Genomic DNA, 17,371 nt, shown 5'->3' on the forward strand with positions numbered 1-17,371 from the left:
GGCCCGGCCCGGCCTCCGCTCGGCAGCGCGGGCGCAGCCGGGTTTGCGGCCCCGATTTGGACGGGTGCGCTGGCCAAGGGGTGAGATTCACGGCGTGAGCGCCGCCGTTAGCTAGCTGAGCATGGCCGGGGAGGAGGGGAGAGGGAGAGGGAGAGGGGCGGCATCAGCCCGGTAGCCAGGAACGGTGCGACTGCAGGACCCGCTGCGACAGAGCTGTGGCGTGCGGCAGCCTCTTGCACAGAAACGTCAGGGCCTTTCTTAGAGTTATGGGAGGTACTGTTATGGTTGGAAGAACCCACAGCAATTTATTGTAGTTTAGGCAATTATTCTCTCACCCGATGACCCCCCCACGCACACCCCGGGAAGGGGAATCGGGGAAAAAACCAAGGAAACCCGAAGGTTGAAATGTAAACAGATTTAATAGAATAGGACTAAATAGTTAACATTAATAATACCAAAGAACCAGTATTGATCCCGATACCAATATAAAATGCACAAGGATTATACTCAGCCAATTCTGTCAGTAGGAAGCTGTGCACTCCCAGCAGTGGACAGCAAATGTCAGACACTGCCAGCGTTACGGCTTCAGGAGGAAGGGAAGGCCTCAGAGGTCCGGCACCGGGGCTAGAAGTTCTCAGCATCGGAGCCATCATAGAAGAGAGAAACTTCTCAGCAAACTTCCTAATTTATACTGAATGTGACGTTTGTGTATGAAATAATCCTGTTGGTCAGCTTGGGTCAAGTGCCCGGGTCTCACTCCTCACTAACTCGAAAACACCGAGACCTTGAAACCCGCATACCATAGCTGGCTATAAAGTAAATATTTTCACAAATTCAGACATTAGAGTCTTCTAGAAATGCAGTTGTCCCTAGCGTTAGAAGAATTTTACTGAAAAATAAAATTACTGAAAGCTAAATTAATCCTGTGTTGCTCAAGCCAGGACAGGTGCACATAAGAAAAAGCTGTACCCTCACAGAAATGTGGATATCTGGAAAATCTCTGGGGCTGCCTGAAAGCTAGGGAGCTTTCAGCTGAGAACTGCCTGTGGCCTCTAGCAAACATCCCCAGTGATTGTTCAGGTGTAGTCAGTTGACTCTCAGGCTGAAATGTGAGTGGGACTTGTTTGTTGCACGCGGTACAATGTAGAAATGAAAATGCTGTTCAAATAAAGAACTCTGAATCTCAGTATTAGCAGGTAGGGCATTGCATGGAAACCTTAGTCTGGGGTGCATCTCCTTAAAACAAGCAGATAACTTGAGCATGTTGGAAGAATTCCAGCAGAAAGTGGTATATTTAGGATTTGATTAATTAATAAATTAATTTTATTACTTAGTTTACTAAAATAGTTAATAAATTTAACTAGAACATTAGTTCCCAGTCTGTGATATTTATTATGGTATAGAAAATACCATTAATAAACAAGCTTCCAAATGAGTGAATAAACTGCATCGTGAAATACATGTACCTGTATAAGAAAACCTGTGTCAGAGCAGACTGTGTAACTCATAAACCATTGGTCTGCCAGATGGTTCCCTTTTTTATTTTGCTGTTTGGCATCAATCAAGGAAAACATTATAGCTCATGGTCTTCATTTATTTGCTGAAGACCTGATATTTATGAAAGGCTGCAGTCTTACATTACATGAAATATATATGTTTTGTTCTTTGCTGGTCAGAAATATGACCTGTACTGTAAATAGACATTATTAATTGCTTGGGTTTAAATAACAGGAGAAGTTATAGCAAAATGCCGCTCAGCAAATTTGGGACTCAGGCAACCCTTGAATTCTTACAGGAAAGCTTTGTATGTTTTTATTTCCAATAGGACCACCAAAAATAGACCAACAAGTGTTTAAATTAAAAAAAAACAACCCACACGACTTCTTGATGTTTGCAGGGATTTTTCAGCAGCAAGAGTTGTGTTTTGGAACACCTCGGTGTAAACACAACCAAATGTCCATGTTGTTCTACAGTATGACTATTGTGTTGCCTTAACTTAGAGCTAAATTGCACAAGATGTTTTAAATTGAATTGTGGTCATAATGTTTTTTCCTTCTTTGGCTGAATGTTTTAAAATACTTGGTTTTGGTTTCTAAAGAGTAAATTTCCGAATTTGTGACTCGATATTACAAAGGAGAAATGACACTTAAAAATGGAAACATTCATCTGCTAAAGGAGAGCAGTTGAGCACAAATTTCATTTCCTGCTGGCTTTTAAAGATTGGTTTTAATTTGCTAAAAATTGTGATTCTTTGAATTGAAATACTTACATCCAAAAGTTGCTGCATACGTAATTCAGAATGTAATTTTCCATGGGAAACATTATTGCAGCAGTTCTGCCATTTGAGTATCTCCAGTGCATTATGGTGCAATCAGTTCTAGCTGATTAGTTCCCTGCAAGAAGGCAAAGGTACAGTTATGTTTGCTGAACTGTGTAAGCTTTGGACTATGCGTTCTTAGGATTTTGGGGGGCAGAGCACACCTTGTCAGGCCTTTAAAAAGAAAATATTTCTTTTGTAAAGGTGAGGAATAATAGTTTTGAGCTGAGACTTGCTGTAGGTACGATAGAAGTTAAGTGAGTACAGGAGTTTGCCTTGGCTTGTGGCAGAGTTGCTAGATGTCCTTTTGTCCTCTTCTGTGGCCCACTGGTGTGGGAGTAGAGGGTTGACACAAGTGAGCTACTGTTGCACTGCATTTTACAGCAGGTTCCCTAGGGCAGCGAGTGACTGCAGAAGCCGCTTCAGATACGGGAACTGGGACATGAAGCTGTTCAAGAGGGTGAATTACATCTAAGGAGTGGGAGAAGCATGTTTTTTACATTGAAATTCAGACAGTGCATTCTGCAGGTTGCTACGTTAGTCTGAAGGTAGTGATGAAGTTAGTTTAGTTACTTTAATATGTATGAAAAAAATCACTTTCCTTTTTTCCCTAATGTTACTTTTTACTCTGTTAATCAACAAATGATATTCAGCTTGAAGCAGTTGACTCTGTTAACTTCATTGGAGTTTGTGAATGTGCGTAACGTGGAATTGGCTAGGGAAGTAATTTTTGTTAAAAGGTACTTGTACGAGGAGGTACTGATCCTATTTATCTTTGTTTCACCATTGTTGACATTGGAATTTTGTAAGTTTGAGGCATCAGTTGTGCAACTGCTAGCTTTTTTGTCTAAAAGGTTACAGGTAGTTTTTTTATATTGTTTGAGTGTGGATACTTTTGGTGATCAAACCACCAACAGTATCAAGAGCTGGACTTGGAAATGAATTGGTTCTGCTTCTCCAGCTCGAGGAAGAGCTTGACATTGTCTGCTTATACAAGGTGTCCAGAGCAAAAGCAGGGATTTCAGAGACCGTGCATCAATGATATCTACTGTTGGAATACTATTGTGTGCACACGTACAGTAACACCCACAAGCATCCCCATTAAACATTTTTGGTAGTAAGGCACTAAATAAGTGCTGGATATGTTCTGTTTCCTGTCAGCATGTGAATGAATGCTAAGTGATTGAAATAGGATAAAGATGATTAAAGAACATAGGAATGTCATACTGGCCCACGCTAAGCTTTGTATTCTTCTGGGGTCAGTGTCTGGGAGAGCATCAGCCAAAACACAAGGCGTGGGGAGCAGGACGGCTAGAGCTAACCCTTGCTTTTTGTGGGCTGGGCTGCAGTTTCTTTTTGGTCACATGCACGACCTACTCTGCAAGAGTGCCCTAAGTGAGTGGGACTGGTGTCTCTGGTATGCAGCTGCTGGAGTATCTGATGGCAGAGCATCTCCACCTGGCTGGGAACACCACTTAGGACAGTGAAAAGCTGGAACACCTCCTGACGCCACTACCACCTGCAGCTTGCCATCCATGGTGATGCCGACCTGGACAGGCTGCTGCAGAAAGTCAGTGTTGCTGGAGAGAGTGTTCAGCCCCATACCCATCTGTGCTTCTGTCAAAGAAGACTGAGACCCACCAAGCAAGGAGCAAGTAAAACAGACCAAGGAAGGAGAGGAACGGTCTGACTTCAGAAGTGGACACCAAGGGAAGAGTAAGAACTGTGCAAACATATATGATGCTTCCCTCTTATTCTGACCCAGGCTCTTCATTTTTACATCAGAGGAGTTCCTGAGTCTGTGGTTTGTATAATAATCCAGTTTAGATCTTCTGAGTGCTTATTTTGCTTTCCCTGAACTCGTGCGGACTTCTTGCATCCATAGCATCAGCTGGCAAGGAGTTTCATCAGTCTGCAACTTGTGTGAAGAGCTGCTTCCTTTTCCTGGTCCTGAACCTGACTCGTACTAACCTAACGTTATGACTCCTGTTTCTTGTATGGGAGGAGACAGTGAGCAGCTAATGCCTATTGCCATTCTAGTGATGCTTTTATTGTCCTCAGTTTTCCTTCAAATCCCAAGTTGTCTCTTTTCTGAATGAAAAAGTCAGTTGTCTTAAGAAAGTTGTTCCCTACCTTTCATCAGCCTTATTGCCTTTTTTTGAACTGTTTCTAATAATACGCTTTTTGGGATGAAAGAATCAAATCTGCACAAAGACTTCAGAGCCTAGACGAGCCATGGTGGCCCAGAAGTGTTTCTTTTTATATCCTCTGCTTTTCTTAATAGTTTCTAACATTTGCTTTCCTTGTTTCACTGTGCTGCAACACTGACTTGATGCTCTGATAGAGCTATCCCACGGACCCACCCCTGAGGGTCACAGTTAGGTCAAAGCCCAGCATTGTATATAGCCTACATCTGGAGCTGGGATTGTTCAACTCCATCTATGATTAAGAATTAAAAAAGACTTCTCCTTCATGAAGACTCTGCAAGAAGGTAATCTCCTCGTCTGGGGAAAGATTAACACCTTTCTCACAGAAAATTAGGACTTTGCTGACCAAGGCATAGGGAGAGGAAGAGTAAACTGCTCTTGCTTCCTGTCCAGTCCCATAATCTTTATCAAGCTGCATGTAGATATGATCACATCATCACAAATGAATGGATTATTTCACAAAGAGTAAAAAATTACTTTTTAGTTGGTGTATGCCAGCTAAAATTAATTTCCCTCTGGCTGTGTTAGATAATAATGCGTGCTAGGTGTATACAGGATAAAGAATTAGTGCCTCACATAAAAATTGCACAAAATATACCTAGATGCACTTTCTTTGCATTGCACAGCTAGGGAACCTGTATTCCTGGTTCATTAGGTTTAAGAAGATAGTTAATTGTCAGTAACTTGGTATTGGATTAATCAGTTGCTCCCTTCCAGTATTGTTCTTGTCCTGTGTGGATTTCAAATAGAGATGGTGTTACGTGTCTGTTGCCTGGGCGTATGCTACCTGAATTCTTAGCGTGCTAGTTCTTCTGTCTGGTTTTAACAAAACAGCAATTCTGTAAATTACAAAACAAGTTACTAATTCTTCAAAAAGAAGAAATCAAGTCTTTTGTCAGGATGACATGTTTCGTACAATGGGTAGCTGAGGTCTTAAGTCTTGCAGTGCTGCCTGTTACCAGCGGGCCTGCTAGGCTACACCAGGTTAGTAGTTGTGACTTTTAGTGAGGTAGGTGTTCAAACTAGAAAAATGTCTTAACTTGAAAGATATCATTAGAAAAATACCTGTGACTAGCTGCGTGTCTTTGTTTTGTTTTTTCACCCTTCTTGCACATTTTTTCTTAACTATATCTGCTTTCAAAATGTTTGTGCTGTTTACCAGTGTCTGAAACACTTTTTTTTCCTTTTCCATAGTCCACTCAAGAGGCTTTTAGGATAGAATATGATACCTTTGGTGAACTGAAGGTCCCGAGTGACAAATACTATGGTGCCCAGACTGTAAGATCTACAATGAACTTCAAGATTGGAGGTGTTTCAGAAAGAATGCCGGTAAGTAATTTAAAGCTGTGTTCGTTTCTTCTCTTTAAGTATGTTTTAGATGTGAGAGTGAATACCTTCTCAGACTTTTGCTGCGAATATAAGCAACTTTGAATTTTAATTAAAGTTAGAAACTCTGTGGCAAGATACTGTTCTGTGTTAGAAATATTTTTTGTTTCATTTAAATAAATTGAATGTTGCTTTTGAATAATTATTTTACTGTGTTGCTTAATTTTTTAATAACCAGAATGAATAGAAACCCATCTTTCATTTTTCTGAAGATGAAAGACTAAATGGAATAGTTTGTTTGCTATAGCATTATATAGTTTGTTATTGAAGATGTTTAGTGTAGCATGAGTTGATATGAAGTTACTTTTTCACATGTAGCTGTGCGTAGAGCATTAGTGTGCATGCGCTTTGTCATGCATTGGCTTTCCATGTACTGAAATGTGTGTCAGTTTGCCCTCCAAAAAGCTATTTTAGAAATAGAACCAGTTCTCTTTTCTCTGCATTTTAATGCATGTAATCTGTTTTGATACACAAAGCATACCTGGACTTCCAAAGAAAGGATGAGCTGTGTATGGCTTTCTGGACTGCTTGGATAAATGTTACTGTTAATGGGAAAACAGGTCATGTTTGCTCTTTGGTTTGGTTGATGGACTACTGCTGGATTTAAGTTCAGGAGGAGTTTGGTTTAGAACTAGGTTCCTAAAATGTCCTTTGGGGGGAAAAAAACCCCACGTATTTAAACTTACTCTTTTGTCTTAGGTTCAAGTTATAAGGGCTTTTGGCATCTTGAAGAGAGCAGCTGCTGAAGTAAATCAAGACTATGGTCTTGACCCAAAGATTGCTAATGCTATTGTAAAGGCGGCAAATGAGGTAGGAACAAACTGTTCAAAATATTAGAACTGTCATTGTATTTTTGTTAAGCTTTTCACAGGAAGTTTGGAGGCTGAGGGAAGACCTCTTGCATTTCTCAAATTGTTTGAGGAAGGTGTTTATTGTTAGTAAATTTTGTTTTTCAGGTTGAGAAATCATTTACTTAATATGTTTTACTATTTTACTACTTACATTTATAGAAATGGTAGAATGTTCAAATACATGTTGATACTTAAGTTTTAAAAACAAAGAAATTTTCCCCCTCTATTAAGACTACTAATTACTTTCTTAGTGTTGACTCTTTACCAGTTGAACAGTATAAAAGAAACTAGGAGGGGAACGGAATCTCAGTTCATTCAGCTAACTTGAAGTAACATGCCAAATAAAGCTTTTTCATTGTGAAAGTCTCCAATCTCTTAAGCAATTGCATCTTGGTAATGTGAAGACCATCTGCAATCCAAAAAGTTTCTCTGTTACTAGTTTATTTCCTCTTCAGACTTAAGCTTACTAGTACATCTGTGCTTTTTTAAGTATCACCTTTCTAGCTAAAGAGGGTATGATGTGACACACAGAGGCATCTCCTCTTTCTCACGATAAATGCTACCCAATTACACAGAGTTGTAAATGACCATTATTTGAGGTATGGTAATACCACGTGTGTTGCTTTGTTTAAATCAACAGATATATTTATCCAGAAGCACTGTTTTACAGAGCTTTCTTGTTATGATTATCTTCAAAATACTTCAGTATTTGCAGAAGGCCTTATCCTCTTTCTACCAGCTGTAGCAGCCTAAGTCCCAAGACCCAAGAGCTCTTGAGAACTCCACAATATGTCCAATCTCTTCTTGTGGTTTCTAGGGTTCTCCTCATTAAAGATGGATCAGAAATTTTGGTGGCTAAATGCTACTTAATTTAGATTCATGGGTTCTGAAAGCTGTTTGGGGCTTTTTTGTTGTGTCTTAAAAAACACCCGTGCAGTGCTATCTTTTCCATTACCTCCAAAATAACTTTCTAATATAACTGAAAAAGAAAGATACAGCAAGGAATCAAGTTACTCTTGGAGGTGGAAACTTTGCCCCTTCATAAGATGGGAAATACATAAGATCCTTTCCTGAAGAGCATGATTGCAGGAGGACTGATGTATCCTGATAATCTGGAGGTAGTTATGTAGCCTCAGAGTTGTGACAACAAATCTTTTGATTTGCATTCTCGACTTTGCTGAGGCTAATAGGCATGAGGGTAGTACTTCTGAGCACAGATTCTGGTACTATCACAAGCACATATTTAGAAAAATGTCTAAATGCATCTAAGGTTCAGTAGGCTCCAAAAAATGTGCATCAATGAGGAGAGTATTTGTACCCATTCTGTTTTGATTTGGGATGGTAGTTGTCATAGCCTGCCTGCAGATGTAAGTTGATACAGCTATTTTTGGCTTATCAGGACCTTGTTCCCATAGGTAATCAGCAAGTTGATACATATGAATCTTTTAAATACCATGAGATTCTCTTCCTTGTTTATATGTGTAACATATTCACTTACAGTTGAGGTACAGTAAAAACAGTCACACGTCCTTTTTAGGCACCTCTCAATGCAAAGCCATGTAGGTCCAGTGCAGTATTAGGGAAGCCTTAGCCTTACAGGAAGAAGGTGTTTGATACCAGCAACCATCTGCCAGCTCTTTGATGCAAAATCTACTGTCTACAGGTGTAAGAGGTCTGGAACTTCCCGGTATGAAATTTATTTCTGGAGAAATTTCAGAGTCCAGTTATACAAATATCATGTACTGCATGTGTGTGACAGATAGCCTTTGGCAAAAACACCTCCCCTGGGGGGCTATTTCCCATAAGGAATGGACTTCTGAATGCCTCTTATTCAAATTGTTGTATAGCTGTGATCAGTGTTCATGATGAAACTGTGCAGCTGTTGAGCTTGATTTCCTAGGAGAAAGTAGTGCGCCCATGCTGATGAGGAGTTTGTAAACAAATAAGCGCTGTCTGAAAACCAATGTTTCTGACGCCCAAAGGATGGTCATGACCCAAGGAGACACACAACACTGAATCAGTACCCTGAAGCACCTTACGGGCTCTGATTGAGAAACTACTTTATTTTCTTTCCCTGGGAGGTCTTACTAAGCTGAGTGTATAACTGTGGGAGAACCAGCACATACTACCTGTTGTCCTACCCAGGAAGATTAGAATGCAAATTGCTTTGAAATTTGGGAAGGGGATGGGGTGGGGGTGGGAGAGAATGGTTTTGGACTTATAAAATCATCTTCACTGTTTGGGAAACACAAGATATAACCTGCAAGACCTTTAAAAATATTTTCTTTCTATGAGTCTAGAACATGAAATCAAATTTCTCTGTATTTCTCTGTGTTTCAGAATTCAGCATCTTCAAAAAGCATCGCAAAAGGTTTTTGCCCTTTTAATATCTGGTATTATATCAAACTCTCTTAATTATTCTGGTATAAATTCACAACTGTTATATGTAGATTTACAAATATAATGGAGAACATTATTTGAGTTAGCTATAAAATTCTCAGGTTTATGTTTTTTGATTATTTTTTTTTTATTCCAGTAGAACAACTTTTCTCTCTCTTTTTCCATTATAGGTAGCTGAAGGAAAATTAAATGATCACTTTCCATTGGTTGTGTGGCAGACTGGGTCTGGAACTCAAACCAATATGAATGTCAATGAAGTCATCAGCAATAGAGCCATTGAGATAATGGGGGGCAAACTGGGGAGCAAAACCCCAGTACATCCGAATGATCATGTTAACAAAAGCCAGGTCATTATACTTGTTTTATAGTTCTTTTTAATGTCAAAAGTATTTCTTCTTTTTGGAATTGTGAATTCTCTTATAGCCACTGTTTTGATTAAAAAAAAAAAAAAAAAGTTTTGTGTACAACTTTGGCAACAATTTTCCAAGTTTTTCAGTTTAAGTAAACTTTAAAATGCTGGTCAGAGACAGTATGAGCTTCTTAGATTACAAATTTTGAACATGGCATGAATTCACACATGATGTGGTGGGCAGAGGTGGTCTGGTGACAACCACTGCTACTGAGACAGTCTTAAAGAAGTTAAATATAGATCCAGTTTCTAAGGGTTGAATACTTAGAACTGTTATCTCCATAATGCATTACATAAAGCACGTAGAAAGAATCTTAAAATGGCTAAAGTCCTGTAATGGGTAATTTTCCCCCCTAGAATACTGGTAGACCTTTTTATTATGCTTCACTCTCAATATTTCGTTCAGATTAACTGAAGTTTAAGCCACTGACTTGGTTGTATCCCTTCCTGATCTTTTGTGCTTATTCAGTATCACAACACACAGGTGTTTTTAAGTCACCTACAATTCCTTTAAAATCATCTACCCATTTGTTACCCATCTCTCATAACTACTTTAGTAATTATTTTTCTTTTCTTTTTTTGTCCCAGTGGTGGTATGAACAATCTATTCAAGTTAACTTTCTGTGGGTATAGTTATAAAAAGCTGATTTTATCAATAAGGTACTGGACTGGAATTTAGAAGATTTAATTATTCCTGCAGATTGACTTGTGAGGCATTCCTAAGTTGCTTACTCTTAGTTTAGTTTCTTCTTGTTTATAAAATAAAGAGAATAAAGCCATACATGTACATCTTACAGTAACAATGGTGGGAAAAGCTTGAAAATAAATTTCTTGAACTTCCTTCACAGAGTTCAAATGACACTTTCCCAACGGCAATGCATATTGCTGCTGCCCAGGAGGTTAATGAGGTGTTGTTACCTGGACTGAAGAAGCTACAGAATGCGCTTGAAGCGAAATCCAAAGAGTTTTCCCAAATCATAAAAATAGGGCGCACTCATACACAAGATGCTGTTCCACTTACCCTTGGACAGGTAAAAAGAAAAAAACCCAAACAAATTATGTATTTGTTTGGAAAATTCTTGTAAATAAATTGGAGGAAACTGAGGCAAACTTGAAGAAGCCTAAATTAAGTTGATAGTTTAAGAGAAATTATAGGAAACTGGCTGAATCTCAGTCAGAATATTTTCATCTTTATTGGAGTTTGCTGGATGTGCTACTTTAATAACTGCATCATAAATTTCTGAATTGTTTTCCATGTGTGTTTTACTTCTAACAGTATTAAGATACAAATATTTTTTAAAAGATGTTCCATTATCAAATAACACAATGTGCTATTTCTGTTACGCTGACATTGGAAGGAAGAAGGTAGTTGGTCTGTAATCTTTAAGTTTATATAATTGAGGTTTCGCCAACATACAAAACTACTAAGTATTTTGAATGAAAATCTTTTCTATATGATCATATATATTTATATGATAGCCAATCTTCATTATCATATTGTCAAGAACGGCTTATATTACGTTAATTTGGTAATGAATTAACTTAATTGGTAAAATCCATGTAACATGGATTTTTTACAAGAATGCACAGGCGGGTTTTTTACAAACAAAAATTAAGTGAACAAAGCCTAAGATCTGTTTCTCTAACTGTACCTTGAGAACATCGGTTTAACCTGAGAGCTGATTTATCTTGGATTCAGGTACACAACTGAGATATAAGGCAAGAGAAAGATGTGTTGTGCATACATTTTTATATATGTAGGTTGTTTTTATGTGTAATTCTTTGTAGTGCGAGAGCAGTCTTCTAATATATGTAACTTTCCCTCTTACTGAAAACATGTGAAGATTTAGCATTTGAGTGAAGTTCAGTGCCCTCAGGTTTTTAAATAAATGAGTCCAATATTGTTAAAAATCTAAATAATTCCAGATGCTTATTCTTGGTTGTTGTCTTTGTCCCTTTATTTTACCCTCCTTTCTTTCCAAGGAATTTAGTGGCTATGTGCAACAAATTAAATATGGTGTGGCTAGGATTGAGTCAACCATGCCAAGAGTGTATCAGCTGGCAGCTGGCGGGACTGCAGTTGGTACAGGATTAAACACCAGAATCGGTTTTGCTGAGAAAGTTGCTGCTAAAGTGGCTGAACTGACAGGTGAGAATGGTATTTTGGAGTTATCAGTAAAGCAGTATTTGTAACATACAGTCAAATTAAAACTAAATCTTTCAGTTTCTCTACTTCTCATAAGCTCAAACTGTATTTATGTTTTAACAGGAAATTTTCTGTTAATGCCGTATGTTATATGCCTTATACTTATGATTTTTCATGCGATGTATTTTTATACTGAGTGCATTGAAAGTGACTGAAATTAACATGTTTTTCTGAGCAAGGCTCTATGGAGAAGGATACAGTTTCAGGCTTCTATTATTAGCGCAGCTATAATACTTCTCTCTTGATCTTTGCTCCTCTGGCTCTCTTAATCTACAGTGACGTGGCACAAAAGAAGAGGAAGAAACCCTCCCAAAGCCACTACATTTTTTTAATGTGAAAGAGTAAAAGTTAGCTGTCTGATTTTTTTGATGCTTTCTTTATAGATCTTAAAACTGAATTTACAGAGCCATTGAGTTTTTGATCTGTAAACCAGCTCTTCTGTGTCACAGTATCAGTTTTTAAAATGCCCCCAGAATGAATGCATACGTCTGTGATTTAAATTTGCTGTAAAATCTGAAACTGCTTATCAACAGTATTTTTGTTTTAATTGATCTACTATTCACTGTCTTGTAGAGGGTCAAGACTTTCTTCTGCCCTGAGAGGGAAGAAGTAACTTGTCATAAGCAACAGCTGCTGAGAAGCAGGCCTTGTTTTGGTGCTTGAAGAAGCAGTTGGTGGTGTTAGGAAGCTCTCCCATCTTAAAGCTTATTAGGTGTACCGTATGGGCAGGTTGTACAAGTTTAAAACAAGTAGGGCAGACTATTGAAGTTCCACGTGTTCTTACAGGGAAAGTTTACTGGCAAGGGCAAAAGGGAAAGTTTGGAATGGTATCTGCAACTGTGAAGGCAGCTATGCAATTCAGAAGCCCATGCAAATTGAGTGGGATTTGGTGTTTGGCAGGAACTGCAGAACACTAGAAGTTATGGGGGTTATGCTGCTCTTGTTTGAACTGGTAATGTAAGCTCAGACCAGTAGTTTTGTGGGGCAGAAGTCCAGCCCACGGTCAGTCCTTAGTGATGTCCATTACCACTAATAAAATTCTGCTGAAACTTTTCTTCCAGGGCAAAGCCCTGAAGAAATGTTTTTCATTATGGAACCTAGCCTTAAATCTCAGGCATTTAATTAACATAAAGAGAGCTGTTGCTTCCATTCCTGTGCTCTTGCTGTTGGCAGCAGTTTCAGGCATCCTCCTAAGTGTGAATCAGCTTTCACATGTTCAGTCTGGTTTGTTGTTCCCTCCCAGTGCCAATACTTGGGTGCATCTTTTTTCTTTAAGTAGCTAATTCCATTGTGATTACTTTTTATTTATCCTAATGTCTGCACTGTCCTGCAAAACTCTCTATTTTCATAAATGGGAGAAATTATCCCGGCAACTGACAATCTAAAGAATCTAAATTGATTTAATGGAAGAAATACGTGTTTGGGATAACTTGTAAGAAATTCTTGACATTCACAAAGTCCTGTGGTGCAAAGCAATGCTTAGTATGCAATAACAGTATGAAAGCTTGAAATTTGTACCTTTGTTGGGGATAGATGGGTAAATTTCTTATTCTTACGTATTTTAGTGACTTTTATTGTCTTTTGTATTGAATTTAGTCTGTTTAAGAAACATGTTTGTGAGGGAAGGTCGAGAGAAGAGAGAGGATCTTACAGTGTTATTAATTTTTTAAAATTTTATTTATTAAGCTAATTAGGTGTTTGATTATCTGGTCTGCAAGGAAGTTCCTCACTGGTTTACTATTTCTTGCCCTTCCTGTAGGTTTGCCTTTTGTCACTGCTCCAAATAAGTTTGAAGCTCTTGCGGCTCATGATGCTCTAGTTGAACTCAGTGGAGCTATGAACACGGTGGCATGTAGTCTGATGAAAATAGCTAACGATATTCGTTTCCTGGGTTCTGGACCACGTTCTGGACTAGGAGAACTCATCCTGCCTGAAAATGAACCAGGAAGCAGCATCATGCCAGGTACAGAGAAAACATACAGAGAAAATTTGCCGGTTTATTTTGGTTTGGACCACTAACTCTTAACAGATATTTACCAAACAAACGTCAATAAGTCCATGATTCAACATTTCTGTCAGTTTTTATCTTCTGCCATATTTTACCAAAATTTATGTTCATAAAAATACTTAATTGCACAGCTGTTAGTTGGGAATTATTTGGTGGAGAGTAGTATCTGTAAACATATAGTACGACTTTATCAATACAAGCATACTTCTCAAAACTTTTAGAATTGCAAGATCTCTACAATTTTTGTGTAAAGACTTTTCTGAAACAAGCTTTAAGTGATCTAATCTATGAATTGTAGCAATATCATGATGTAAATTGACTTCTGTCCTTACTTCCTAGCATAATTAGTGTTATGTACTCACATATTCTCTTCTGCAATGATCCCAGTGTATGGGAGGATAAGAAAGGAAGGAATAATATTAGTAGTCATTCCTTGCCTCTCTCCTAAAAAAAGTATGCATATGTGAGTATTGTACATCCAAAACTATTCTAAGCATGTTATTCCTGTATGATAAATTATAAAAGAAACAGGTTGTGAGCATATCTGGCTTTCAAAAGAAGCAGATAATGAATGTTCTTACTAGAATTATTTCTAGAAATGAAGGCAACCCTCCCAACTTTCTTGTTGGGAGGCTACTCTAATTTGTTTGGGTTTTTTTTCTCCTGATGAAGTAAACAGAGTGTATTAGTGATTGTATATTGATGTAATAATGATTTACCAGAAATGCCTACTTACACAAATAAAGTCAGGTTATAGTCTCTTGACTATTAAGAACTGTGGTAATTAACAGCTGCTTAGCTCATGCACATTTTATCCAGCTCTCAAAGTCTTGGTAGATTGCTAAAGCAGCCATAGCTACTTTAAAAATCCTAGCTGAATTACTGCAATAGTACAGTGAATTTAATATAATGTATGGAAATTACTTATTTTCTGTGGTGCACAGATACAGATAAGACATTTTACCTCCTACAAAACATCTTCTGTTGAATATGATTTGGTAAATGAGGGAAGTACTCATTTTTATTCTTTTTTTTTTTTTTCCTTTGTTGGTAATCTTGTTCTCTCCCTTCCACAACCAGGAAAAGTGAACCCTACCCAGTGTGAAGCTGTAACCATGGTGGCAGCCCAAGTTATGGGAAACCACGTTGCTGTTACTGTAGGAGGGAGCAATGGACACTTTGAACTGAATGTTTTCAAGCCCATGATGGTAAGTTCATCAAGTTTTAAATATCTAGGACTTTTAAAAATCGTTTGTACTATCAAATAACTCAGGGGAAGAAAAAAACTCAGTGAGTGTATGGTCAATACAAGCACCAGAGAAACTGATAACAATGTAAGAAGAAATTATATTCTTTCGTATGGTAAGTCCCTGTTATTTTGACAGGGAACTGGCGATGTTTTTTTACATGAAACTATCTTATGCAGATAAGCTTTTATATTGAAAATGTAAGGTTATCATCAGTCTAAAAAGCAGCGAGAGAGGAACACAGAGACAAAATTTTTTCCAAAGCCAAAGAGAATTTGGTATTTTAGCTAAAAATGAGGATTTTTTTCTTTAGCAACTATGTGTTACTAATTTCTGTTACTGCTAAATACTAAAGGATTACATGCTTTTGGCAAGTCAGTTATGTAAAATTGTAAATGATTAGTCTTAGACTTCAGTATTGAAAATAAAGTCTGCCTTCTACAGTGTGAGCAGGATACACCAAGAGACACACTGTGTGTGAGATGTTGAAGAAATAGTATAGATGTTAGTGAAAGGATGAGACTTTAAAAAGAAGGAAGGTGACTTATGGAAAAGATCCTAATATTCAATAGAAATAAAAAAAGTTTTTGAGATTTTGTCATCTTGTTAGAAATAAGAGGCACAAAGGAAGCAGCATGTCATATATTATTTTTCTACACAGACTGTATGGACTGATTCTGCTTTTTTATTATGCTAGTAAGAAATGATTGGGAAAAAACAAAATCTGATAATAACATCAGTATTTGTCTCTTACCTTACTGTGTCTGTTTAGGGTAATGTTTTTTTTCCCTCCATCTGAATAAACTACTTCTAAGTATACAGCACCTGGTTTTGACAAAAGATCCTATTGAACAGCCAGTAGATGTACCTAGCAGCAGATAAATGTTGATAGAAACAAACACCTCTCAAAAAAAAAAAAAAAAAAGTGGCACTTTATAGATTGTCAAAGTAGAGAACTAATGCCAGACATTATTGTACTTTATATTTTTCGATGTCTTCTCTTGATTGGTACCTGAGGGGTGAAATTGCAACGAATTGCATGCCTTCGTGTAGTTTTTTACTTGGTTATTTGTGAACTGTTACAACAAAATGATTATACATACTCCAGTCTTCTTAATGCAAAAGTTTCTTCTGCTATTGGATACTCCTCACAAATTCCTTTAAATAGGGGTGGCTGAGGTTACCCTGCAAAGGGAGGAGGGTGTACTGTTCACTGCACTCCATCCTTACCAACAGCCCATCAAAGAAGTGGATATTGTGGGGGTGGGGGGAACCGACACACTGGTTATGAACAACCGTGCCCGGCTGTGCAGCTATTAATGTCTGAATGTCATCGTTGCTATTTATTCTTTTTTGTTAGATTAAAAATGTCTTAAACTCCGCAAGACTTCTTGGAGATGTTTGCGTTTCTTTCACTGACAACTGTGTAGTCGGAATCCAAGCCAATACGGACAGGATCAACAAACTAATGAGTGAATCCCTGATGTTGGTAACAGCGCTTAACCCACATATAGGTAGGTTTAAGGCTCAGGAACTTCTTAACGCATTATACTGAAATATTCTGTGGGGATGTTCTTTTGCCCTTGTTATTTGTATTGTCACAATGTTTAGGAGACCAAGTCATGGCTCAGGTCAAAAGTTGATTTACTTTAATGTCACCAACTAGTATCACTGGGGAAAAAGATGAGTCCTCCTTGCAGTGGCCGTACAAGGGCATTATAAAAATAACCCTGATGAGAGTCCAACAAAAAAAAAGGGGATTGGGAGAATTTGTGTACCTGTCATCGTGATTTGACCGCTAATAATGAAAAGTGAAAGATTATGAGATTTTTATTCTTTTTTAAAGGAGAAGTCATCACATAGAACTGTGATCTAAATGCATTAAGACCAGAATAACAGCCTTTACCTGCGGGCTCGGCAGGGAGTTGGTGGATGGGCACCTCTGCTGCACAGGCAGTGACGCACCAGTACCCACATCTGGAAAAGCCACTCTCCGAGGGCCAGGTGTCCCACCGGTTCCTCACCTCGACCTGCATTCGGCTAACTTGTTCCTTCTGGTTTGTTACAGGCTATGACAAAGCAGCCAAGATTGCCAAAACGGCGCACAAAGAGGGGACAACGTTGAAAGAAGCTGCCATAAAGCTGGGATTCCTGACGTCGGACCAGTTTGATCAGTGGGTGAAGCCTAAAGACATGTTAGGTCCTCAGTAACTCCTGTACAAAAAAAAAAAAAAAAAAGTGTTCTTAACATTAAAAAATAAATAAAATCACACAAATACAATACGCTTTCCTTCTCACGCCCGACTCCCTCGCACCCGCCGCCGCGGCAAGGAGGCCGGG

The 17,371-nt window shown here is 38.3% G+C and overlaps 1 protein-coding gene across 1 annotated transcript; it reads left to right on the forward strand.

The window, feature by feature from the left end:
* The first annotated feature begins 5,424 nt into the window (after positions 1 to 5,424).
* On the forward strand, positions 5,425 to 17,313 carry FH (fumarate hydratase). Its single transcript, XM_009885449.1, has 10 exons — positions 5,425 to 5,508; positions 5,719 to 5,853; positions 6,610 to 6,720; positions 9,332 to 9,508; positions 10,419 to 10,601; positions 11,554 to 11,719; positions 13,536 to 13,739; positions 14,865 to 14,992; positions 16,392 to 16,545; positions 17,100 to 17,313. Exons 1-10 carry the CDS (start codon positions 5,425 to 5,427, stop codon positions 17,240 to 17,242), a joined length of 1,485 nt encoding a protein of 494 aa, XP_009883751.1. The 3' UTR covers positions 17,243 to 17,313.
* The last annotated feature ends 58 nt before the right edge of the window (positions 17,314 to 17,371 follow it).

Source organism: Charadrius vociferus, unplaced genomic scaffold (assembly GCF_000708025.1).
Source record: "Charadrius vociferus isolate BGI_N301 unplaced genomic scaffold, ASM70802v2 scaffold174, whole genome shotgun sequence".
Lineage (NCBI taxonomy): Eukaryota > Metazoa > Chordata > Aves > Charadriiformes > Charadriidae > Charadrius > Charadrius vociferus.

Coding starts and splice junctions, on each gene's coding strand:
- FH (XM_009885449.1), top strand. CDS start 5,425: ATGACATGTTTCGTACAATGGGTAGCTGAGGTCTTAAGTCTTGCAGTG. Junction 5,509..5,718: donor GGCCTGCTAGGCTACACCAG/GTTAGTAGTTGT, acceptor CCTTTTCCATAG/TCCACTCAAGAGGCTTTTAG. Junction 16,546..17,099: donor AGCGCTTAACCCACATATAG/GTAGGTTTAAGG, acceptor GGTTTGTTACAG/GCTATGACAAAGCAGCCAAG.